The following is a 24,589-nucleotide window of genomic DNA, read 5'->3' as shown; positions in this document are numbered from 1 at the left end:
TCAGAAATACTTTCACAAGTAACTTGAGTTGGTTTTATGCGGCCCATCTGGGGTCGGGCATCTCTCTGTGCTGGTAACAGTTGGCACGTCACTGGACGTGCATGGACCTGGAGCCCAGACCCCAGCTCCTGTCCCATGTGCTTGAAGCTCAATGTGAGCTCAAGTTTTGAGCCGGTGTAGACCCCGGGGCCCACCCCTCACTAGCTGTGACCTTGGGCAAGTAATGGGAGAACTTTAGTTTTATTGTATTGAAAATATCTTTAAGATATTCTTTAAAAATAGTTTTGCAAGTATTCCATGAAAATAATTTCATTAGAAGGAAGGAAGGAAGAAAGAAAAGGATTTCACCCCATCCCACTGTCCTCTTCAGAGAAAGCCCCTGGCGGTTTTCAGGTGGTGACAGCAAGCCACACGGATACGGTTGTGTTTTTATTTTTTGTTTTCAGCATTGATGATGCGTTGCTAGATGGGCTGTTCTGCGTTGGTTCTTTCATGTAACACGTCTTGGGGATGCTTTCAAGTCTCTTCGTGCCTATGTGCCCCACGGTTTCCAGCCTCAGTACCTGTGACATTTGGGGATGAATCATTGCTTCTGGGGGGCCGGTCCTGGGCATTGTAGTTGTTGAGCAGCATCCCTGCCTCAACCCACTAGATGCCGGTAACTCTTCCCTGTCGTGATGATCAAAAATATGTCTCCAGATGTGCCAACATCCCCTGGGAGGCAGAGTCAACCCTAGTTGAGGACTGTTGGCCCACCGCATACTTTCTACTGGCTCTAAAATATTTTTATTTAACCAGATGGCCATTCCGATCATTTTCAGCTAATATGACATATTAAGGCTCAGTCTTCTCATCTATGAAATGGGTATGGCAACAGTGCCTTTCTTACAGGGTTCCTGGGAAGGTTCAGTGAGCTAGTGCACCTAACATGCTCAGCCAAGGACTGGGCTTATAGAAAGAGTCCACAGAATATAAGCTCTTTTTATTAATCATACCTTTTAAAATAATCATAATTCTGTGACCAGGGCAGGACTGGTAACCTCCCCTACCCTCTGTCTCTTCATCTGTACAAATGGGACTAGGTCCTGCTTGACCTCACAGAGTTGTCATGAGGATCAAATGAGATAATAGCGTGGAAGCACAGAGCCACCGCCTGACGCCCACTCTGGGCACTTAAATCCTTCCCACTCCTTTATTCCTTGACTCATTGTCGAGAAAGAGGGGCCTGCCATGAGTGAAGGGGCTCAACCCTGCACGTGATCTACACCGTGCTGGACGGTGCTGCCCTAGACAGGTAAGACCCTGGGCCATTGGTCAGCCTGGTTGGCGGTGCTCCACGGCAGAACCTCAGTATCACTGACGTCCTCCTTCACAGAGGTGCATTCGCAGAAGTGAGGTCATCTTTTCCTGGCATCCGATGATGCTTCCTTTCCCTGATGGTCCCAAGCCTGGTGGAAGGCCTTGCTGAGAGGTCCCTACCCATATCCAAAGGCATCACTGCAGGGAACAGACCACCGAGACCTCTGAAATCGAACAGGCAGGGTCTGAGCCTGGAAGTCAGTGATGGGGAGAGCGTGTCCTCATAGAGCCCTCCTGGGAGTCGGGCAGAATCGCCACCCCTTGCCGCTGTGTCCAGTACTGCCCAAGACAGCACCCCACCCCGCCCCGCCCCGTGATGGTGGCAATGGGCTTATCCTGAGGCTGAGACTCCAAAGCTTCTACAGTTTTCTCTTATCAGATTCCCCCAGCAACCCTGTGAGTCAGTCACTCTAGTTCTCCGCATTTTATAGGCTAGAAGACTAATGCCCAGAGAGGTTGAGTTGCTTACTCAGGGTCACACAGCCTGGCAGTCTTGGTGCTGGGTCCTGGGTCTCCTTGTTGCTAATCTTGTGCTCAGTGTGCAAACAGGAACATGAGTGGACTTCACATAGGCATTAACCATCCAGTAACTAACATTTATGGAGAGCCGGCCCTATTTCAGACTATACCAAGGGTCCTCAATTCGGTGTAGTTTTGTCCCCCATGAGGCATTTGGCAATGTCTGGACACGTTTCTTTTCAATTGTTCAAATATTTTATTTGAATCTGAAGTTTAGCACAATCATTAAAACAAAAATTATGAAAGGGGAGGAAAAATCAAGAATCCGACGTCATTCGGGCCATGGGAACCTTGTAGAGAAATGGCAGTGGGAACCAGTAAGAACTGTGCAGCTAGCCTGAGAAGCCTTGGTGAGACGTGAACTCAACGGGTATTAGATTTTCCAACCTGCCTTAATAGGAAATGAAGCGTGTCAGGAGGCTTTTTGATTGTCACAACTGGCTCAGGCTTGTGACTGGCATCCAGTGGGTTGAGAACAAGGTCCCTGCTAAACATCCCGCAGGCCTTCCCTCCCGTTCTTCTGGTGAATCTCTGCTCTGCTTCCCAGGTGGGAACTCGGGTGTTAAGAGAGAGGAAATAGCTTGTTCTAACAGGCTGTAGTAAGCGCCAGAACTAGAACTCGCACCCAGGACTCTGCCCCCAGTGCCTGGGCTTAGAACCACGATCCTGTCCTGCCCTGGAGTCCAGGCCTGTTGATCTGAGGGCGACGTGGATGGCCGTCAGCAGGTTACGGAGCCCCTGTCGGTGTGCATTTGCCCGGAGGGCAGCCCAGAGCTTCTGTCAGCGTCTCCGTGGGTGCCATGAGCCCCCCGACCCCGGTAGGATTCATTTCTAGAGATTCCAGCTGACATTTGTTTGTGGTCTTTCAGGCAATTGCTCCTTTGCTGGAAAACAACCATCCACCACCAGATCTCTGTGAATTCTTTTGCAAGGTATGGCATGACTGAAATGGGGCTGTATTTGCAGGAGGCAGCCTGCCTCCATGTGTGCGTGCTGGGGGTTGGCTTTGCATAATTTGCTGAAAACCCAGGCTTCCCCGACCTGGGTCAGGGCCCCAGACAGAGCCAGAAGGCAAGTCAGGCAGCCTGTTCTTAGAGTTACCGCTGTCTTCTGCCAGACAGGTGATAAACAAGGCCCAGGGTCCAAACCAGTGGGTCAGCGAGGAGCGTCCGGCTTTTCCTTGGAATATCTTGGTAGCTGTCTTGGGAGAAATTTGTAGCAGATTTTCTGGGTTCCTGACGTCAGAGCTGGTTTATTATTAGCCACGGCTCCTCTGAGCACCGGCTGGCCCACAGTGGGACACAGCCATGGGGCTTTTCCTGAACAGGGAAAACAGGCAAGGGATGCCAGGTTAGCCGGGACGAGCCACAGAGCAGCCCATCCTCTCCCTTGGACCCAGAGTCAGGCTTGCAGGGGGTTTACACGGAACGTGCCCAGGGCATGTCGGGTACCAGCCATCCCTCACTCTGAAAACACACTGCAGCAGTCCGGGGGCTGAACCAGCAGGCAATCCTGTTTTGTTCTTTGCTTGTGATTTTTTTTTTTTTTTTTTTTTTACTGTAATGATTTGATGTCCTTGGAGAGACGCAGGGTTTGCTGCTACCCCAGCGCTCTCTGCTCTAGCACCTGCTGACTCACTTCACTCATGCTCCTTCCCCCCCTGGCTCCTTCCACAGCCACATCCTGTCCTTGGCGGGGGGCGTGGACTACGTCCACCAGCGAGATGAGCACGTGGCCTGGCGAAGCAGGCACCTGGGAGGCCCGGTGGTTTCTGGGGGGAAGGGGACTGCCGTGCCCTACTGCCTCCGCACCCCGCTCAGAGAGCATGCTCTCTCTGTTTGTCAGAGGGCAGGAGCTTCAGAGATTACGGAGACAGGGTCGCGTTATCCCCTTTGGCCCAGTGTCTCCAGCAGGAGACCTTTTCCGGCAACCCACAGAGCAGAGGCTGGAGCCAGCCTGCCGGCCCAAAGCGCCCGGGTGTGTTCTCAGTGTGCGTGTCCGGGCACGTGGCAGTGTGTGCCTTCCGGGCCAAGCAGGGGAGCGTCTGGCTGAGTCTGCGCCCGTGTGTGTGCAAGAGCATGTCTGCACAGGCATCAGGCTTCGGTGCTGAATCGAGGCCCCCTCTTCCCTGGGCCTCAGTGAGGCTAAAGACAACTAGAACACGGGCCTTCTTGGACCCCAGCGCTGCCCCAAGCGGGGTGGGGTCACATATCCCAGCGCTTCGTATCCTGCTCCCTTACCTATCACAGCAGGTCATTTCCTCTCTCAGTATTTTGTCCAATTTCATCCAAATCTGTTCTTGTTCTCCTCTCAAGCTGTATGGTTTCTCCCAGATTCCATGGTTTTCAAACTCTTGTTCTAAAACAGTGGACCTTCGTTCAAAGTATATTATACCTGCGGGTTCCTGGTTTGAAAATTCATGATGTAGAAGAAACCATTCTTTTTGGCATTTCCTGATAGAACTCCAGTTGGTCCTGAAATAGAAGGCTGCCCTGTCCTTTGGAGGGAAGGGTCTGAGCCTAGGGGGCCCGTGAGCCTTCAGGCTGTTTTCCCTCTGGGGCGTCGGAGTCCCAACCTCAGTGCCCCACCCACCAGACGGCCTGCCCAGAGAGGACAGCTTGAGGGGGAACGAAGCAGCCCCCCCTGGGTCCACGCTGGGACATACTGGACACGCCTGGGCAGCCTCGCCTGCCAGATTTCAAAACCAGAACCCTAAGATCTGAGGAAAGCTTATTGATCTTGGATTTCCCAGGAAAGCCCTGATTTCTAATATCCCAAGTCCAGGGTCCTCATCCAGGGGTTAGAAACTCGGCACCTTCAGGCCCGGGCAGGTTATAAATATGTTCGCATGGTGGGGTTTCCTCTGTTCCACCCGTAGGCCTTCAATTTCAGTTTGAAAAACAAAACACGCTGATGAAGTAAAGTAAAGTACATCTGAGAGGGGCATTTAATGGCCTGCAGACTGCTGCCAGCCTATCAAAGCCAACAACTGAAAAGCCACAGAACTTTCAAGATTCTGGGGTCCAGACACTAAACCCCTGGCATTCTTGCACCCAGTTTTCAAGAGACTCCTCTGTTAGACCGTGTCCTCTGATCCTCAGTGCTGTAGTGTCGCTGGGGTAAATCAGGACATGTCCAAATGGACACCTGTCTGTACCATCTGATGAAAGCTCAGACTTTATTTATTATTTCTTTTTACAGATTTGATTTAATCTTCAGAGATTAGAGAGAGCAAGAGAGAGCATGTGCTGGGGGAGAGGCAGAGGGAGAGGGAGAAGCAGGCTTCCCGACGAGCAGGGAGCCTGATGCGGGGCTTGATCCCAGGACCCTGGGATCATGACCTGAGCCGAAGGCAGACGCTTCACGGACAGAGCCACCCAGGAGCCCCACAGTCTCAGACTTTAAGAGCCACAGGCCACAGGCTTGTGGACCCTGCCAGGCTCGGTGCTGACCGTGCCCTTCTGTCTCCCCAGCACTGCAGAGAGCGGCCCCGGTCCATGGTGGTCATCGAAGTGTTCACTCCCGTGGTCCAGAGAATCCTCAAGCATAACATGGTGAGTTCCCCTGACGGCCCGACTGGAAAGCCAGTCTTTCACTTTTCCCCAGCCTTTCGCCATTCCCCAAAGATTTGGGGAACAGGGTTGGCTAGCCTGGCCTGACAGCCAGGGACTGGGGTTGGGATTCTGTTGAAATTGGGGTGTTCATGCAGCCTGTCCTCCTTGGCTCTATCTTCTTCTCTTAAGGCAACGGAAAGAATCTTTCTCACAGTAAAAATAACAAAAATGTGTGGCTGGGGGAGAAGAGAGAAGTTTCCCATGCGTAGAGTCACAAATGTCTGCAGACACTCCACCCTCAAGGAGGGGGGTGGTGCTCCTTACATCTTCAGTGGGGCCGTGCACACAGTGTCCTTCCAGAGGCACAGTATGGAAGAGGGGAGAAGAGTGACCGTATGATGGAGAAACCTAAAGTCACAGCCGCGGCCAGTGCGTCACGGTCAGCAGCCGCAGTCACGTGAGGGCCTGCACCCTGAGACGGTGTGATGAACAGGGCGCCGTACCTCTCGGGGCTTCTTCTCTTAAACCCACAGGCCCCGTCTAGTCCTGAGAGAAACATCAGTCCGGTCCCCGTTGAGGGACATTCCGCAAAACACCTGACCAGCACTGCTCAAAACTGTCCAGGCCGTCGAGACCAAGAAAAGCCTAGAAACTGTCACAGCCCAGAGGAGCCTAAGGCGACAGGAGGACTAAATGTAGCGGGGTGTCCTGCATGGGATCCTGGAACTGCAAAAAGACATCAGGGGAAACAAAGGCAATCTGAATAGAGTATAGGCTTGGCAGTGTGCGTGGCCCCTTGGCGTTCTTATCAGTTCAGTGAGAGTAGCAAATATCATTGCTTTCTCCATGTTGCACATGGGGAAACTGAGGCTTAGCAGAGTCCACTCACTGGCCCCAGGGACCACAGCTAGGAATGAGAATAACTAACATCTACTCATAGATATTTACTGAGCACCTTCTGAGAGCCAGACACAATGTAACACTCAAGCATGTCACATGTCATTTAACCCTTATGAAAGCCCGGGAGCCCCTTTCACAGGTGAGGTGTCTGGGACCCAGAAAGGCTCCATAGGTCACTCAGGGAACCGATGAGCAGCCCCAAGTGCTCGTGAGGGGTGCCGAGGAGCAGCCATCGAACGTGAGGGCCAGTGTTCCAGTGTGCTCTACGGAGCCAGCCACCAACCTGGACTCAAGTCACCTGGGTGATATGGAGGCATCTCTGTAATTTCAGCACACGTTGGGGCACTGAGTCGGATGTGGGGTACCCACAACCACTGCCCCCCTGCCCTGTCAAGATTCAGCATGTGAAGACCACTGTGTCTCCACACCAATGCCCCAGCCCCAATCTGGACAGAAGTGTATGACACGTGTGCTATTCTGCCCCAGCCACACTCGTGGCAGACATCATCAATCGATTGCAGCACTCTTCCTGCCGAGCCCAGAGAGAGCTTCCGAATCTGTCTCAACGCAGCATTCCAGCAGCCACTCGTCATTGAATGGTGCTGGCACCTTATGGGTTCTCTTTACCGTTGTCTGCCCTGGGCAGTCCCACACCATAACTGAATTGCTGCTTATTTCTGAGATCTTCCTTGATTTGAGATAAATACATTTCTGATTTTCACAACACAGTGGAGAGGAGAATACTCCATCCAGTTTTTTCTCCGGGACTAACAGAGAAGTTCCCCATGGTAGTGGTGGAGAGCGTGAATTTGTGCCCTAATTTGGGCTTTTGTCATTTCAGGGGCACTCTCTGGCTTCAGGCTTCTGAGAGGAAAAGATTTCTGATTGTTCACTTTAAAATCACTGTGGAGGTGGTGTGAGGTGAGGGTTTGTACCCTTTCAGAGTCTAGAGCAGAGATTTCAGAGTTTCTTTTGCAAAGGACCTTCCTATCACAACTTACCAATGACAGAGCCAAACCCCCAGGGTATACTGTCTGGGCCCATGCTTCCTTGGGCACAGAAACATTTTTGCATATTCTGTGGTCATCAATAGGCTGTTTAATAACGATTCTTTTGGGACATCTGACTTCCGAGGGAAGAGAGTCCAGATTCAGGCCAGCCTCCCACGGCTTAACCATACAACATCTCCCTTATATTTGGTTAGTTTTATGGGCCTAGAGTGTTGACCATGTAATAATTTTCTGGATAAAATTCAGAACAGCTACAGGGCAAATCCACAATTTATAGCATCTGTTGTGGCCTGGCAGAGATCAGGGACCTTCAGGCATGAATTCTCACTTGACGTTTAAAGAGCTCCCCAAGTGATCCTCAGCGTCTGGGGATACAATAAAGCTTCGTGTCGCTCTTTGCTCTTGGCATCTAATTACATGCCATGAACTCTGTTAGAAGAGAACTGTAGATAGGAGGGAGGGGGATTAGTCCCTTCCGCAGAAGGACAGATGCGTGTGAAGCAGTGATCGTGGCTTCTGTAGGCACAGGAAGCATGGCAGACCTTTGGTGTCACTCATTTCATGCTCCCTACAGCTTATTTCCCGGCCATGGGCCAGATGCACTATTTTGAGCTGGGGCTCTCGGCTGGTGTGGGGAGTCTAGTCACTGGTTAATGGGTGTGCCTAGCCTACCGCCAGCTACACGACTGTCAGCATCACACGAGCAGCGGCTTCTCTTCACTGTGCGTGCAGCGTTTCTCATTAAGGAGGCACTGGAACATTTGGGAGCTGGAGGAAATCATAGACCACAGAGGTGTTCTGGGACTTTAGGGCTTCCCTTATCCTCAGGGTGCGTCTTTTGGCAAATGTATCACGTGTCCCATTTCATGGATGAGTACACTAAATCTTAGAGAAGAGTCTCAGAGAGTGTTACTCACAGGACTGAAATAAAAATTAGATACAAATGGAAGCAGTCCTCTAGAATGTTCTCCTGGAGATTCTAAACAGTTTGTTAAACTGTATTCTCAAGAGTGGCTGTGGTCCCTAGTGGACCACTGGGTGATCTGACCACCTACTTTCCAGGAGGGGCATTTTTAGCTTTTCCAAAGAGGTAAAATGTCCCTCACCCACACGTCAAAAGGCCATCAGACCCATCTCATAATGTTCATTTCCAAGAAAATGACCTTGACTCTCCAGAAAGCTAATAGCAAAGATAAGGACGGTTATCTTTAGCAGGGTTGAGTTGAAGCAGTTTTCATGGACTCCTAAACCCTTAGAAGTGAAAGGGGGGCATAGAGATCCATGGTTACAGCCCTCACTCCACAACAGAGACAATGAGGCCCCGAGAGGGCCACACAGCCTTCCTGTCACCTTTTTCCAGGGCACTAGAGGACTTGAGATGTCTTCCTCAGTTTGGAAGCACAATCAAGTTTCAGTTTTCTCTTCAGGCAGGGGCCTTATCTAGCCCAGTGCTCTGTGTATGTGAGTGTGTGTGTTTGTGTGGGTGTGGATCTGTGCACACACATGTATGTATCTTCCTTCTGAGCTTTCCCCGTGGCTTCTGCCTCCCTCCTTATGTAAGAGCATCAGCCTGGTAGGGAGAATGGAAGCAATGAGGCCCCTCATTGCCTTGAGGACTATAATTCAGCCTCTACTCCAGGTGAAGAAGCACCAAGCAGCTCTAGAAACTTGCTTCTGGGAGCAGGCAGGAGGGCGTGGGAGGGACGTGTTCTCCTCTGAGCTTTCTCGAGGGCCCGCAGAATCAGTTAGAGCCGTGAAGAACGTCTCCGCTGTTTTATCTTAAATGAGAATGCCGATCCAGTTGCTTTTTACTGAATGGGTTCCACTTAGTGGGGGCAGGAAGAGGGCAGATGAGTTTGGAGATGTGACTCTTCCCCCTGATGTCTGGCTGGTCACCCTCCTCACACACCACACCTCACGCCCCTCCTGACTGTTCACAACCCAGCCCACAGGTTTAGAAGTCCATGAATAGAACTGCTGTCCCAGCAGGCCTCACCCCTCCAGGCCCCCACCCGTGAATGTGGGAACGGACACAGGGTCCTTTCCTGGCTATCATGCCTCCTCTCCTGACAAGTCCCTGAGCCAGCAGCCACCAAGGAGATGTGCCTCTCCACTCAGCTGAACTCTGTCACCTGCCCCGTTGATGTGCTGTGTTGGGGAAGCGAAGAAAACAGAAGTGTCCGATGATGCCACTCATTGGAGCAGGGAGGAGTCCCTCTGTCCTTGCTCAGTGCCCCTTAGTTAGGCATCAGCTGAGGTGAGATGCGGGGACTCAGGCCGAGCCGGTGGATGGAAATGTCCTCGCCCCTGGGGGCTGGGGCCTGTCCCTAACATTGAGCAGATTTACCCTCTCCTCCCTCCTGCCTGCGCCCCTTTCACACGGACCGCCAGACACATACCAGCCACTCCCTGTCCAGGGCACACACCTCCATTCCCAGGCCATAAGCCTCACACACACATACATGATATGTCTCTCACACACACCTCCTCCCGCACCGCATGTCTCTCACACACACACACCTCCTCCCACGCCCCATGTCTCTCATACACGCATTCCTCCTCCCACACCCTATGTCTCTCACACACACACCTCCTCCCACATCCCATGTCTCTCACACAAACCTCCTCCCACACCCCAAATCTCTCTCTCTCACACACACACACACACACCTCCTCCCACACTTTACGTCTCTCACACATACCCTCCTATACCCCATACCTCTCACACGCTCCCACACCCCACGTCTCTCACACACCCCTCCTCCCACACCCCATGTCTCTCATACACACATTCCTCCTCCCACACCCCACGTCTCTCATACACACACCTCCTCCCACACCTTACGTCTCTCACACACACCTCCTCCCACACCCCACGTCTCTCATACACACCTCCTCCCACACCCCACCTCTTTCACACACCCCTCCTCCCACACCCCATGTCTCTCATACACACATTCCTCCTCCCACACCCCATGTCTCTCTCACACACCTCCTCCCACACCCCACGTCTCTCACACATAAACACCTATCTCCTCCCGCACCCCATGTCTCTCTCACACACACACTCCCACACCCCATGTCTCTCATACACACACCTCCTCCCATACCCCACATCTCTCTCACACACACCTCCTCCCACACCCCACATCTCTCTCACACACTCACACTCCCACACCCCATGTCTCTCATACACACACCTCCTCCCATACCCCACATCTCTCTCACACACACCTCCTCCCACACCCCATGTCTCTCATACACACACACCTCCTCCCATACCCTACGTCTCTCACACATACCCTCCCACACCCCACATCTCTTACACACACATACACACACACCCCTCCTCCCACACTCCATGTCTCTCTCTCACACACACACACACACCTCCCACACCCCACATCTCTCACACACACACCATTACCTGTCCAGCCAGCCTTTTTCAAGCTTGTTCGTCTGTCTCATCTGCCTTTTTGATTCCATGTGCCATATGAGGGTAGCTTTTTCTACAACTAAAATAACAAAGTCCTCAAATGCTCCTTAAGTATTTTCTGGAACTCAGTGGGTGGCTGGGGTCAGCCTAGAGCAGGAGGGAGCCATCTGAGGAGCCCATGACTGGGAACCAGCTTCACCCTGGGGCCATGTCTGGTTCTTGTACCTCCTTCCTACCCTCTTGCTCAGGAGAAGAAACAGGGCAGCCATCGAAGGGTGTAAGCAAGAGTGTGACGAGGCCAGGTTCTTGAAGTGAAAAACGTGTGCTTTCTAGAAAGAGGAGTTGGCTGGTGTCTCCCCGTTGCCTTCCACACCAACAGCTGTGGGCAGAGCAGGGTCCCGTTGCCCCTTCTGGGATCCCGGCCTCCTCTGCAGCCTCTCCCAGCTTCTCCCTCTGCTCTCTCCGCAGGACTTTGGGAAGTGCCCACGACTGAGGCTGTTTACTCAGGAGTACATCCTCGCCTTGAACGAGCTCAACGCGGGGATGGAGGTGGTAAAGAAGTTCATTCAAAGGTGGGTCTCCCAGCTGGACCCCCTCCCCACCTTGTCTACCAGCCAACTCTCCTCTCCACCCCAGAACTACTCACGCCATTGATGCCCAGAGAGAAGCTGCTTGTATTCAAAGGCCCCAAGCATCTCATCTTCTAAGGGGGTCACCTGGGTCCTCCTGACCCCATGTGGTCTGAGACGCTTACAAGCTGTGTGACATTGAGCCAGTTGCTGTACCTCTCTGGTCCTGTTTACCCCACTGTCCACAGGGGTTGTTGCATAATTAAATAAGGTGATACATGAGGAAGCCCCTAGCACAGTACCTGACACACAGTAGGAACTCAGGAAATGGTACCAGTTCTAAATAATAGGATTGTTTCCATGGGTCCCACACCTTCCACACCTTTGGTTTACGAGTGCTGAGTGCGTCAGGGGATAGTGCCCTGCTGGCCCCAGAGGGTCATCATGGGGAGGACTTGAACAACCACCCCCCAAACTTGGGCAAGAGGAAACCAGATCTTCTGGTTCTTACTCACTTCTGGTGTTTTGGAGGAGAGGGCTTGCTTTTTCTTTGATTTTAAAATTTTCTTTCTGTGTCTCTGTCTCCTTATCTGGAAAATGAGAACCATAGTACTCACTTCATCCGGTTAATGTGCAGGTTCAGTGAGCTAATATCCGTAAACACTAGGAACTGTGTCAGCGCGATGCAGATGTCAACGATCACTGTCATGACTCCTCTCATTTTTTAAGAAAATCAAAAGAGCCGGTTTAAGCTGGTTTTGAAGCTTATGTGTTTCCTAAATATACTCACCTAGAACTCACAAAGCATTTCTAAATCCCAAGGAAGTATCCCTCTGCTGGAGCCCTGGTGACTTCAGGGTCCCTTTAAAGTACCCAGTTACGGTTTTGTAAAATTTTTTCAGGTTAGGCCTCTCTTATCAGTGGCCACAGTGATTTTCCAGGAGTGTTACAGATATTATGCCCAGGCTCCAGACAGCCCTGGAGTAGCGGTATTGGCCTCCATTTTACAGATGAGAAAACTGAGGCACAGCGATAGCCCTAATGAATAACAACAGCTGGCGTTCAGGGAGGACTTAGCAAATGTGTCCCGGGCCCTGTGCTGGGCCAGGGTGACCATAATCGTTTTTCTTTCAGGGCAGGCCACTTTTGAGACTAAAACGTGGCATTATGAATTATTATTCCAGAACCCCCAGGCATAAATATGACTGTCCCAGGATATATGACTACCGTATGCTAAGTCTTTCCATGAATCAGAAAACTGGGTCATTCTCCGAACCCACTGAGGAGGGCTCCAGCCCCCCCACCCACCTCCCTGCGTGGGTGCCGCTTCTACAGCAGCCTGCTCACCCTGTGCTCTGCTCTCTTCCAGCATGCACGGCCCCACGGGGCACTGCCCCCACCCCCGGGTCCTGCCCAACCTGGTGGCCGTGTGCCTGGCTGCCATCTACTCCTGCTATGAAGAGTTCATCAACAGGTCAGCCCTGCTGCCCCCAGGAGAGCCCGCTACCACCTCGGGATGGGGACTGCGAAGGGCCGAGTCTCCGGGGAGGGCGGCTTGTACCTTGGCCAGGCCAGGCAGGTGGAGTGGCGTTTGCTGGGACTGCCCCCAGGGTGTTTGCCGAGCCCGTGCGCTCCCCGATTCCCGGCCCTGAACCTAGCGATGTTACTGGAAAAGCAAACGCTGTGAATCAACACTGGCAACTGCAAGACTGTTGTGTTGCCTTGGCTTTAGGAGCAAGTGTTTGATGCTGAAGATCTCTCACCACCTGGTGCGTGTGACACATCGGGGCTTGTGTGAGAGAGAGCGTGCGTGCATGCAGGTGCAAGTGCGCGTGGGGGGGTGAGTGTGCGTGTGCGTGCATGTGCACAAGGGCTAGCAGGAGGTTTTCTTCCTTGTCTCCATCGGCAGAATTTCATTTTGCCCATGGTGCGCATGGATTTCTCAAGCGCCCGTGCGTGTCAGGCACGGTTTCAGGTGCTACTGGGGGAGATGGTGTATGAGACGCAGGATCGAGTCAGGTGGGGAAAGCCTGAGAAAACAAGAAACTGGAACCCTATGCTAGCGTGTGGCCAGAAAAGGCTATGGCAGGGCCACTGCCTTGGGTCCTCCAGGGTTTGGGGGCAAGCAGCTTATTAGGGACGTCACCTGAGGAAGCTCTGGGAGGGGACCCAGGAAGGGAGGACAGCCAGTAGGTCTGATGACCCCTGCAGGCACCTGCACGTTCCCCACTGGGACCCCCCCAGGAGACTGTGTGGAACATGTCTGAGCCATTCCCCTGAGGGATGATGGCGCTGGGGTAGTTACTTACCAGCTTCCATTCTTTCCTGAGGTTCACTCCTGGGATGCAGAGTGACGCAGTTGCCACTAGTTTGTGTAGAACTTTATACAGTGACCTCTGGGGTCATTAGAGAGGATGTGATGCGCAGGACCAGGTAGCATCTGCTGTAGCTCTCCTGTCCAGTTGTTCCAGTGGTACACTGCACAACTCCCAGGGGACCAAAATGTGTGTAGCTAGAGCTACTGTCCTTAGAGAGAAGGTGGTGGAGCATTCTGACACGCAGAAAATCCACACAAATGAAGCTTCTAAAACAAACACGGTACATTGAGATCTTGGGGAAGGGGCCACAAAAGCTCATTAAGGGCATATTTTCTCATGACAGGACTTGAGAAGGGAGGATTACTGTTTTCAATGTCCGTAGCCCTAGGTCCTGATACTCAACCGGGACCTCTCCATTCTTAAATCATTTCCCTGTTCAGAAGGAGGTGATAGAACCCCTGGGGCCAGAACATGAAGATGTCATGCAGGGCATTTGTAAGTGCTTGTTCTGTACCCTACAGCATGTTATATTAAAAGCAAAAGAAACAAAGAAGCAGCAGCAGGTCAAAGGGTAGCACTTGGCTAGTACAACCATCCCGGCATCCCTGTGTGCAGGGACGGTCACTTGCCCTTGGCCTCCCACATTGCAGCTCCGGAGCCGGTCGGCATGCATTTCTAACTCAGGCCACCCTAGGAAGCAGGGAAACCATTCAACTGTCACACATTCTCAGGCTCCCTTTCCTGCCGAGGCCCGTGACTCATGTCGGCCTCCCAGGGCCCGCTCGGTGGATGCCTGGCCTGGGATTGGGAGGGGGCAGGAGCAGGAAACAGCACCTCCCAGAATTTTCCCTTTGTGTCCTCAAAGCCCTGCCCAAGTGCCCTGGAGCAGATTTTCCTGACTCAGGAGCAAGAAGCAGAAGAACTCTGGAAATCTCTCTCCCAACACCCACCCCAGGAGAAGGGCAGAGGTGGAAAGGACCAGAATTAGGAACTGCGCACACTGTTGCACAGACAGGGGCCTGGGGACGGCAACAACCAGCTCTCGTCCTTCTCATCCTCTCAGCCCTCGTCTGATGACAGCTCATTATGTGCCAGGTGCCGAGGGCACAAAGGTGAACCAGTTAGATGGAGCCCTTGCCCTCCCAGAGCGGACAGGAGATGGAGGAGTAGCGAGGGAGCGTTTTCTGTGTCAGGGAGTTTCAACCTATCCGTCACTTGGGAAGGGTTTACAAAATCAGAACATTAGCTAAGCACACATGTACCCTGTGACCCAGCTGCTCATAGCTTTGGGGACATTCATCAGAAGACACGTACAGGAATGTTCTAGCAGCGTTATTTGTAACAGCCCCTAACTAAAATCTGCCTCCATTCCTGCGACAGGAGAATGGATGGACAGTTGGGGTCTGTCCACACAAAGGCACGCTATAGAACAGCAAGAATGGATGAACGAGAGCAACAAACAATGAATAAATCTCACAAAGGCAAAACTGGGCAAAAGAAGCCAGACCCAAAAGATACATACAGTTGTGATTCTTTTTCCTGGAATTTCAGGAATAGGCAAAAGGAATGTGTGGTGGTGGGGGCCACAAGGACGGCCACCTTTGGGGTGGGGCGTTAGGTGGAAGGGCATGAGAGAAGCCTCTGGGTTCCTAGAAACGTTTCCCATCTTGCTCTAGGTCAGTGGCGCTCAGCTGGGAGCAGTTTGGAGCCCCACAGGTGTTTGGCAATGTCTGGAGACCTTTTGGGTTACCATAGCCTGGGCGGGAGGAGGGGTGCTGCTGGCATCCAGCGGGGAGAAGTCGGAAATGCTGCTAAGCATGCTACCGTGTCCGGGCAGCCCCCCGCAGAGACTGATCCGGCCCCAAATGTCAGTAGTGCCGAGGTGCAGGAATCCTGATCTGGCAGCTGGGTGTCACACAAGTAAAAGTTCATGAAGCTTGGCACCTGAGATTGATGCGCTTGACTGTCTGGGGTGTGCTGGAGTCCTGTTGCATTTGGAAGCGCGTCACTTCCCAATTCCAGAGTCCCTGACGGCACCTTGATAGTTTGGGTTCAGTTGTGGTGGGCATATTCTCACCAAGGACACTGGCAAATGCTGCAGCCAGGGCTCCTTTTTTCTGGCGAGTTCTTGTTGCATCAGCATAAAACTGGTTATATCTTAAGGGAAAAAGGGGTGCCCAGGCCCCATCCACTGTAATTCGGATCTAATTGGGAGGGCCCTGGCATTGGTTTTTTTGTTTTGGTTTTGGGTTTGGGTTTTTTTGCTCTTGTTCTTTTTTCATTTTAAACTTCCCAGGCAAGTCGAGTGTGTGGCCAGAGTTGAGAACTCCTGCTCTGGGGGGAGGTGAGGGAGGGGTCCTTCACAGAGGTGATATTTAAGTTGAGAGCTCCTGGCTGTTGGCAAGGCAAGAGGCAGGACAAGGTGATCTAGGCAGAGGAAACAGTACGTGCAAAGGCCCAGAGGTGCAGATGGGGTTGGCATTAGTCACCTTTTCCATCTCTGCTCCTTAAACACCTGCTTCAGAATCCCCGGGACACGGCATTTCGCAGGTGGGCCCAGGAATTCTCGTTCTTTGCAGCATGCACAAGCACTCTGCTCCTTGATAAAGGCCGCTGCAGGGGAGGAAGGGAGGGAAACAGTGTGAGAGCAGAGCGAGGGGAAGAGAAGCGAAGATGGAGTTGGGGAGGACAGCAGCTCGGCCAGGCTGTGGGGGGACTAGTACAGCTGAGCAGCCCAAGCTTCCTGTGCTGAGCACATTCCGATTCAGCAGGGCTGGGCCGGGGCCTGAGACTCTGCTTGTCTTCCAGCCTCCCAGGCGTGCCGGTACTGCTGCCTGGGGACCACGCTTTGAGTGGCAGAGCTGGCCCTGTGTTTCAGTTGTGGAGTGTTTATTCTGAGAGCACAGGGGTCACCGATAGGTTTTAAGTAGACTACGACGGGACTTGATGAGCTGTCAGTTTCCAGATTCCCCCCTGGCTTCTGCTACATGGAGGATGGGCTGGAGGGGGGCAAGTGTGACCTTGAGCGGATTGCAACCAGGTGCCCAGGGTGGAGGCCTGGGGAAGGCGAGGCAGGTCCTGCTGCTTCCTGCATAGGCCTGTCCCAGCTCCCAGCTCAGAGCAGCGCAGCCCCCTTGGAGCCCAGAGTAGTTTCCTGTTAGTTCCTCCAGGAAGTCATCGTAAGGGCTGCAATGCTGGGGGACCTTTGCCAGGCTCAAGTTCATCCCATCCTGGTGGTCAGTCCCTGGAAGATAAAGCCCTGTGTCCTCCGGGCCTGTCCACAGTGCTCTCAGTGGGTACATGATGTACTCACAGAATAACAGACAACTTGACCCAGGTTAGCATAGCTCGCTGGAAAATCACCCGATCTGAGCCAAACAGCCTTGAAAATCCACTCCTAAATCCCAGCAGAGGCAAACAAAGGGAAATGGAGTGTTGAGTATTTGGGTAGCAAATTAGCTCTGAACCCATGGAGATAGTTACACTCCCCACCCCCCCCCCCCAACCTCACCCCAGACCACACACAATTTTCCATCAGCCGTTGAATTCTCGGACTTTAGTTGATGGGTTTTGTTCTTCCCCAGCAAAGCTTAAAGTGTAGTTATTAAACATCTTTGGTGGGCTCAGCTGAGGCCTGGCTTGTGGCACATGCTGGAGAAATTCGGGCCCTCCAGGTGCATTGTACCCAAAGTCTGAGCTCAACCCAGTCCTTGTGCACAAGGAATGTGTACATCTCTTTGCAAGCACAGGGCACATGTGTGTGGCACATTTAGGGAGGGTCTGGATCAGCAGCTGTTTGTGATCATGCTATCATGCTCCGAGTCTCTTGGAGCAGTGGACTCAACCTTGACCGCACACACAGGGAGCCCGGAAAGTTACTGGTATCTGGACCCCAACCCAGAGATTCTAATCAAATTGGGCTTCAGGATGTTCAGAAGTGCCCGCAAGGGGTAGTAGTATCCAGCCAGGGGTGGAAAGCTCTAGTTCAGGGGTAGAAGTGTGAAGGTGGCAAGTGGAAGAAATCAGGGAAGACTTCTTGGAGGAGGAGGATCTGCACAGGACCACTGTGGTGGTGAAGAGCCAGGGCTTTGTAGTCAGAGACCTGATTTCAAATCCCAGCCACCTCAACTTATAAGCCATGTTATCAAGGGTAGGACATTTGACCTCTGAGAGTGTCTGCTCACTGATAACATGGTGATGGTAATACTGGCCTTCCTGAGAGGTCTCAGAATATCTGTGAGGTCTGTGATAGCCCTCAGTACTGTGCCACGCTGGAACACCAACAAAGGAAGCCCATTTCTGGGATTGCCTTCACTCTAATGAGCCGCCCACTGAGTGAGGAGGTGCTTTAGCCAGCCTCAAGGCTCTGACAAGTCCTGCGATATAGAGGCCTAATTTCAGTGTGTTTGGCCCAGCATTTCCCACACAGATGTGACATCAGTGATGCCGTGGAGCCCTTTTCTCAGCGAACCCATTACCAAGCATCGTTCCTCCAGGTGGTTGGAGATGCTGTACCTGGGGGTTCAGCCAAGAGCAGGGGTGGACCAGAGGGACCCGCAGACTGCAGGAGGCTAGAATTCTGGGGTTTGGGATCCCTTTGAAGTGGGCTTCCAGGTGGAGAGTAGATGCTGAGCTTTCTCACCTGGCCAGGGATGGGGCAGTAGAGGTGAGGCCTGGGCCCCCCCCAGGGGGAAAAAGGGGCAGCTAGACTCCAGGATGCAACTAGAAGCGAAGGCACTTAGTAGGTCTCATAGATGGCCAGGGAGGGCCTTGTGGTGGAGGTGACGGCCACGGCCTCGTGGGTATCACGTAGAGATTCACGTTCGCTGCCCCGTTCATCAAATGTGTGTCGAACGCCTTCTGTGCGCCGGGACTACAGCCGGAGCTTCAGGGACAGACACTTAGGGGTGGACGCCACCTCCGCCTGGCCCCGTCTGGAGACCCGGAGCAAACCGCTCTCCCAGCCTGAGCCTCAGTTTCCTCCCTCGTGGGGGGGGATAGGACACCACTGGCTCGCGGCACCGCCACCCGCTTCAGGCCGTGTGGCGGCTCAGGGCCGGCGCGGGCGGCCATGCTCACGCGCCCCCTCCGCTCTCCCGGCAGCCGTGACAACTCCCCCAGCCTGAAGGAGATCCGGAACGGCTGCCAGCAGCCCTGCGACCGCAAGCCCACCTTACCTCTGCGCCTTCTGCACCCCAGCCCGGACCTGGTGTCTCAGGAAGCCACGCTGTCCGAGGCGCGGCTCAAGTCGGTGGTCGTGGCCTCCAGCGAGATCCACGTGGAGGTGGAGCATACCAGCACTGCCAAGCCGGCGCTCACGGCCAGCGCGGGCAACGACAGCGAGCCCAACCTCATCGACTGCCTCATGGTCAGCCCTGCCTGCAGCACCATGAGCATCGAGCTGGGCCCCCAGGCCGACCGCACCCTCGGCTGCTATGTGGAAATCCTCAAGCTGCTGTGAGTGTCCCTGCTGCAGGCCTGTCACCAGTGGGGCGGGAGGGGGGACTCGGTGGGCTTGCTGAGCGCGTGCGCCCACGTGTGTAAGCGCGCACACTTGAGGTGTGCGGAAATGCGGCTGGGTGCCCAGGACGCAGATGCGGGGCGTGTGGGCACACGTTTAGGGTGTGTGTGTCTGTGAACGTAAGCTCTGTGCGTGGTTGTGTGCGCACACGTGGGGGTGCACGCAGGGCTGTTTGTGTGCGTGTCTGCTTATCTGGGCACACGAGCAGCGTGTGTGCACGAGCCTGACGTACGTAGCTGTGTCCACGAGGTTGTGAGTGTGTGTGTACGTGTCTGCGTCCAGCTGCCAGGATGGCCGTGAGCCCATGGGCGCCCAGGTGTGTCTGCGAGTGTGTGAATGTCTTTATATTTTGCAGGGGGGGGGGCCCATTCGGAGTTTGTGAGTGCACATGTGTGTTCAAGCGACTGGCTCTGTGCGGCTGTGACAACACGCGTGTGTTGGCTGAGTGTGTGTGTGTGTGTCTGCATTTGGAGCTGGATGTGGATTTTTCTGAAGGGGCCGATATGTGTGTGTGTGTGCACAAGTGTGAGTGTGTCTGGCTGCTTTGTGCGTGAGCAGCTGTGAGCGCGCACGTGTGGCTCTGAGCGTTTGTGCGCAAAACTTGGAGCGCGTGCGTGTTTCTCTGTGTGTATGTGCGTAGATCTGCGCACGAGCCAGCACGTGACTATGTTTCTGTGTCGTTTCATCTGCGTGCTCTGTGTGTATTTCTCTGTGTCCCAGTGGGCAGGGATGGAGTGTGGCGTGCAGAAGCTGGCACTTCCAGGCGCAGTCAGTGGCGGCTGGGGGGCTTTTCAGAGGGATTGTGCGCGCAACTGTGTGGTCCTCTCTGACCAGTGCAAGGTGCCTGTCTAATGACCGGGCACCAGGGCCCCTCGATGCAGGGCGATGCCTGGTTCCTGGGGCTGGTCCGTGTTGCCGGCCTTCGCCGAGTCCCGCTTGTTGCCCGGCTCTGCAGCTTCTGCTCTGCCTCTCTCGTGAACCTGTGGTTGCCCAGAGTGCACTCGTGGGCTGCAGGGTGGAGGCACGTGTCGGCTGCCTGGTGAGCGGCTGACCTGGACTTGGGAGGTGCCTAGGGGTGTCCCACATGCTGGAAAGCTGAGGCCTGTGGTACATACGTGCACACGTACTCACACATACACACACACACTCCCCTAGGCACCCACGTCATGCAGCGGCTTCTTGTGGCTTGAGAGTTCGGGTGCAGCAACCCCAGACACTTCCTCTGTCCTTGCTTTGGCCCCTGAGAGGGGAGGGTGAGGCCTCCCCAGGGTCAGCTGCAGCCTCGCCCACCGTTCTGGCAGCAGAGGCCAGCCGAGGGCACAGCCACATTGAGCCACCTCCTCACACCCTCTGCACCTGCCGAAGGAAATTCCAAATTCTGCTCAGAGGGTGTTGCTGAGAACACAGGTCAATTTCTTTAAAGCAGCGGGCAGCCCCCACTTTGTCCCGGGAGTGGCGATCAGCCCTCCAGGGGACAGGTCGGTCATGGCCCGCGTCTCGCCGCGGCCCCCTTACTTCCTCCAGCTGTTCTCCACAAACCCCTGGAACTCCCAGGCCTTCTGCTGGCTTGGGCCCTGACTCACGTTTCTCAGTAAGCACTGACGGTTTGCCTTTCATCATGCAGTTGACACACATTTTTTTTTTTCCTTCTCCATAAACATGCTCACGAATGCGGATTCTGTTCTCCCTGGTCTGCTTCCAGACCTCCTGCCTGCTGCCAGGGCGTGGGGGGGGTCAGGTGCCCGGGCCAGGGCTGGCCCCCGGGAGCCAGGAGGCATTCCTGGCCACTGCCCAAAGTAATACCTCACCCCTGCCCGGGGGGTCTCCACAAAGCAGGTTTATACTTCTGGAAGCCTTTTGCCCCTTGGGGTGGAGGGAGAGGCTCAGGACATAATTCGGACTTGAGAAATTCTTCCCGAGCGTTGCTTCCTGCTTGCGTCGCTGGCCCACCAGAGCCCTCAGACACGTTGGACCCACAAACCCCAGCAGCTCCAAAGGACGGTACATTGGCAAAAGCAACAGATTCAGAGCCAGACTGCTGGGCCCAGGGCCGTGGATGCCAGGGCTGCCTTGTGGCCCTGGGCGAGTTAGTGGTCCTCTCTGAGCCACGGCTGCGTCCAGGCACGAGCGTGAGAGGGACGTTCCCTGGGCACTGGCGCAGCATGGACGCCTCGCAAGCGCAGACCTGGGCAAGTGGGAGTTACTACACTTTGTGGTTATAACAGTGTTCCCTCTATTTTAAGATACCATTGGGAGTGAGATGCATCCTCGATTTAATAGCAGCAGTTTGAGAGGGAAAAAGCCCCAATATGGCATTCAGTGCACACTCAGAACGCAAGAAGCGTGCGTTGTCTGGGGATTGAGGACGTGTGGCCATCTCACTTAGCCTGCTGTGTAACTGGGGGCAGCGTTCTTGGCTCCTGGGCCTCAGTTTTCTTGTCTGTACAATGGGTATCGGGACGTAGGGCCTTTCCACTGCTGGCCCAGTGCCGGTTCTTGGTGAGAGTGCACTGCTCTTACCAACTGGAACACTCGCCAGTGAGAGTTATGTGTAAAGGGGAAAGAACAGAGGAACGGGGGGCCTTGTGGGGGCCAAAGGAGCCCCACTTAGAGCGGGCACTGCCACTCCCCGGGAGTGTGGGCAGCCCAGCCCACAGCCCCTGATTAGTTGCCTTCCCACGGGAAGGCCTGTGCATCCTTGGAATCTGACACCTTTGAAAAGTAACATAAGCCCTGAGAAGTTCCCCAGAGACCCTTAAAAAGGAAAACTCTTCCCAGCGCAGGCCAGCATCACCCTGTGAGGCCCAGGCTGGGTGGTACGATGGAAAGAATGTGGACTCGGAAGCAAGACTGAGCAGGTTTGGGTCTCTAGGAGTTTGGATTCCACCTCTTACCCTACGAGGCAACTGTGTGCAGCTCACACATTTCTTTAGGAAAAGTGCTTTCCTTTATCAAGCACTTGCCACACACGTGCACTGGGCCCGGCTCTGTGCTAGATGCCGGGGGGCGGGGGGAGACTGATCTCCTGCTCTCAGTCCCTCTGCATCTGAGCAGCACCAACTACAAAAAGCGGTGACTGCGCCTGCTTGGTGGGACGGAGTAGGGGAGGCTGCTGGCCCACGGAAGGCCACCGGCAAGGGGACAGGCTTCTGTCCAGGAAGAGAAAAGAGCAGCCATCCTGAGGGAGCGATGGGCACATCCACTCTTCTGACCAGCTCAAATCTGGCTACTTGATCTTTTGCAAACACCCGCGTTTTCAAAGAGGTCTTGTTGGGCTGGAGGTGAGCTGGAAGATGCCTCGTCCCTCAGGGGCCTTCGGGGGAAAATGCAGACAAGACTTGGGGTTGTCCTAAAGACTGGGCAGCGTGACTAGAACGTAGGAGGCAAGCGTCTACATCACCCAGGACAGTGCTGCTCAGTAAAGAACTGTCCCGGCCAAATGCCACAGCTCCACTGTGAGCACCAGAGGCTTGGTGCAGGGAGCGGGGGATTGTTTGGAGGCTTGGAAACCCTGTCCGACAAGGAATGACTGAAACAGCTCCCAACAGCCTGAGAGCTAGAGAGGGGGGGCGGCTGGACGGGAGGGACAGGACCAGGTCCCAGAGCATTGCTGGAGTCTGACACCCCCACCCCGGGGGGCCACCGCCTTGTGCTCTCCGGCTTGTGGCCTCGGAGGGCTGGGGTTCAGGGTGGGTGCTGTTGTGCGTGCGGCTGTCAGGGCCAGGCCTGCCTGTCCCCGGCCAGTGCGCTGGGGACTTCGGGCTTCTCAAGGCTCGCACGGCGCACCTGCCCTGTGGCTCAGCGTCAGCGGCTGTTCCGCGGGTAGGGCAGCCTTCTCCCCACATTGTGCAGAAGTTCTGAGAATCAGGAGGAAACCGTGTGCTGGGAGGAAGCATCTTGTCCCCGGGACAGCTTCGAGCTTGGGCTCAGGCCGCAGCTGTCAGGTTGGCTTACGGTTCCACCAAGCATACGCCGTATGTCTGCCAGGCCAGAGCTGCTGCCCCAAGCCCTGGGAACCACCCTGTCCCCATTTCCTCACCTGCCCAGCTTGTCCCTGGTGTTACCCACACCCAAGACAGCAGGAGAAAGGCGGTTCTCGGCCATCTGGCTTCTAAACCACCCGTGGAATGCAGAATGAGGCTGAAGACCTGGGCCTCGTGCTCACTGAGTCCAGCTTCCCCCCCTATTAGCTCTGTGACCTTCGGCAGCCACCCTGAGCTCGGGGGGTCTGGGGAGTCCTAGAGCCAGCCTGGCCCCGTTAATGTGAGGACTAAATGTTAGGTGATTGACACCTACAGCTCATCGGAGGCCTTGGGATGCTCAAGGTGCCTTATCTCCCTTTCTTCCATGAACGCAGGGCAGGCCTGGCTGTCTTCTTCCCCGGGGGTGGGTGGGCAGGCTTCTCCCAGCCTAGCTGCCATTCTTCCTTCCGTCCCAGGCCGGTCTGGCCCGCCAGCCCTGAGGCTGGCACTGCTCTCCGGATGCTCATGGCCAATGCTCTGCTGGCCACGGGTGTCCCACACCCCACCCCTTGGGCTCAGCTTGCCCCTCCCAGCCTCTGCCCAGCACACCTACTGTGCACCCCCAGACTGGTCAGCCCGGGCATTTGGAGCAGGGCCAGGAGCTAACTGCAGACTCGGAACTGGGCCTGGCTGAGGCAGGAAGGAGGTCCAGTGCCCTCTTTCTCTTCGTGCCCATGTCCCCCACTCGCAGTCCTGTGTGAGCTGCCAAGATGGAGCCTGCAGGAGGCCGAGCTCAAGGCGGGGGAGACTGAGTTTAGCGCCCAGGGAGTGCCCGCGACATGCACCATTGTGCAGAATGGGCTCGTTGAAGTCCCCTTCTGCTCAGGAGTGAACCCAGGCCAGGCTGTGTTGCTGCCCTGAAGGCCCCGGCTCCGTGGCCTCTGATACCCACTGATAAGGAGCGATTTAAAGTCTCCTCAGGGTTTTCTGTATTTAATGGCATTTCTACATAGAACATGTTTTATTTTTTTAAAGCCAAAGAAGAACTAGTAAGTGCCTTTTTCGATAGAGGGAAGTGGCTTTCTGTGCAGGTGGGAGCAGGAGATGAGACGTCGTGCTGTTCAGTGAATAGGACCGCAGACGTGGGAGCCAGGCTCCTGGGTTCAAGCCCCAGCTCCTACCAGCGGTGCGACCCTGGGCCAGCCCTTACCCTGAGGGTTTTCACGTCTGTAGAATGGGGGTGGCAAGTGCGTCCAGCTCAGCAGGTTTCTCGGAGGGACGCAGGGGCTGATCCATGTGTGCATTTGGAAGAGCCTCTGCTCCCAGCAAGCTCTGTCTATAGTGTTTGCTCCTGTTACTTTTAGATTTTTCTGGAAACCATGAATCAGACAGGTGAGGGAGGTTGTGGGGAGGGGTTTAGAGGGAAGACAAGCTTGTCACA

General features: G+C 54.5%; 1 protein-coding gene across 4 annotated transcripts in view; it reads left to right on the top strand.

Moving 5' to 3' along the window:
* Positions 1-24,589, top strand: part of CMIP (c-Maf inducing protein) — a 230,356-nt gene that overhangs the window by 185,931 nt on the left and 19,836 nt on the right. For all 4 annotated transcript variants that reach the window (XM_078062972.1, XM_078062971.1, XM_036084960.2 and 1 more), the window contains 5 exons: positions 2,748-2,810; positions 5,352-5,432; positions 11,247-11,350; positions 12,717-12,821; positions 18,769-19,122. In XM_078062972.1, coding sequence (XP_077919098.1) covers positions 2,748-2,810; positions 5,352-5,432; positions 11,247-11,350; positions 12,717-12,821; positions 18,769-19,122 — 707 coding nt within the window. The remainder of the gene's footprint in view (positions 1-2,747; positions 2,811-5,351; positions 5,433-11,246; positions 11,351-12,716; positions 12,822-18,768; positions 19,123-24,589) is intronic.

This window comes from Halichoerus grypus, chromosome 15, assembly GCF_964656455.1.
Source record: "Halichoerus grypus chromosome 15, mHalGry1.hap1.1, whole genome shotgun sequence".
In the NCBI taxonomy this organism is placed as follows: domain Eukaryota; kingdom Metazoa; phylum Chordata; class Mammalia; order Carnivora; family Phocidae; genus Halichoerus; species Halichoerus grypus.
This window is presented reverse-complemented; position numbering and strand designations above follow the sequence as displayed.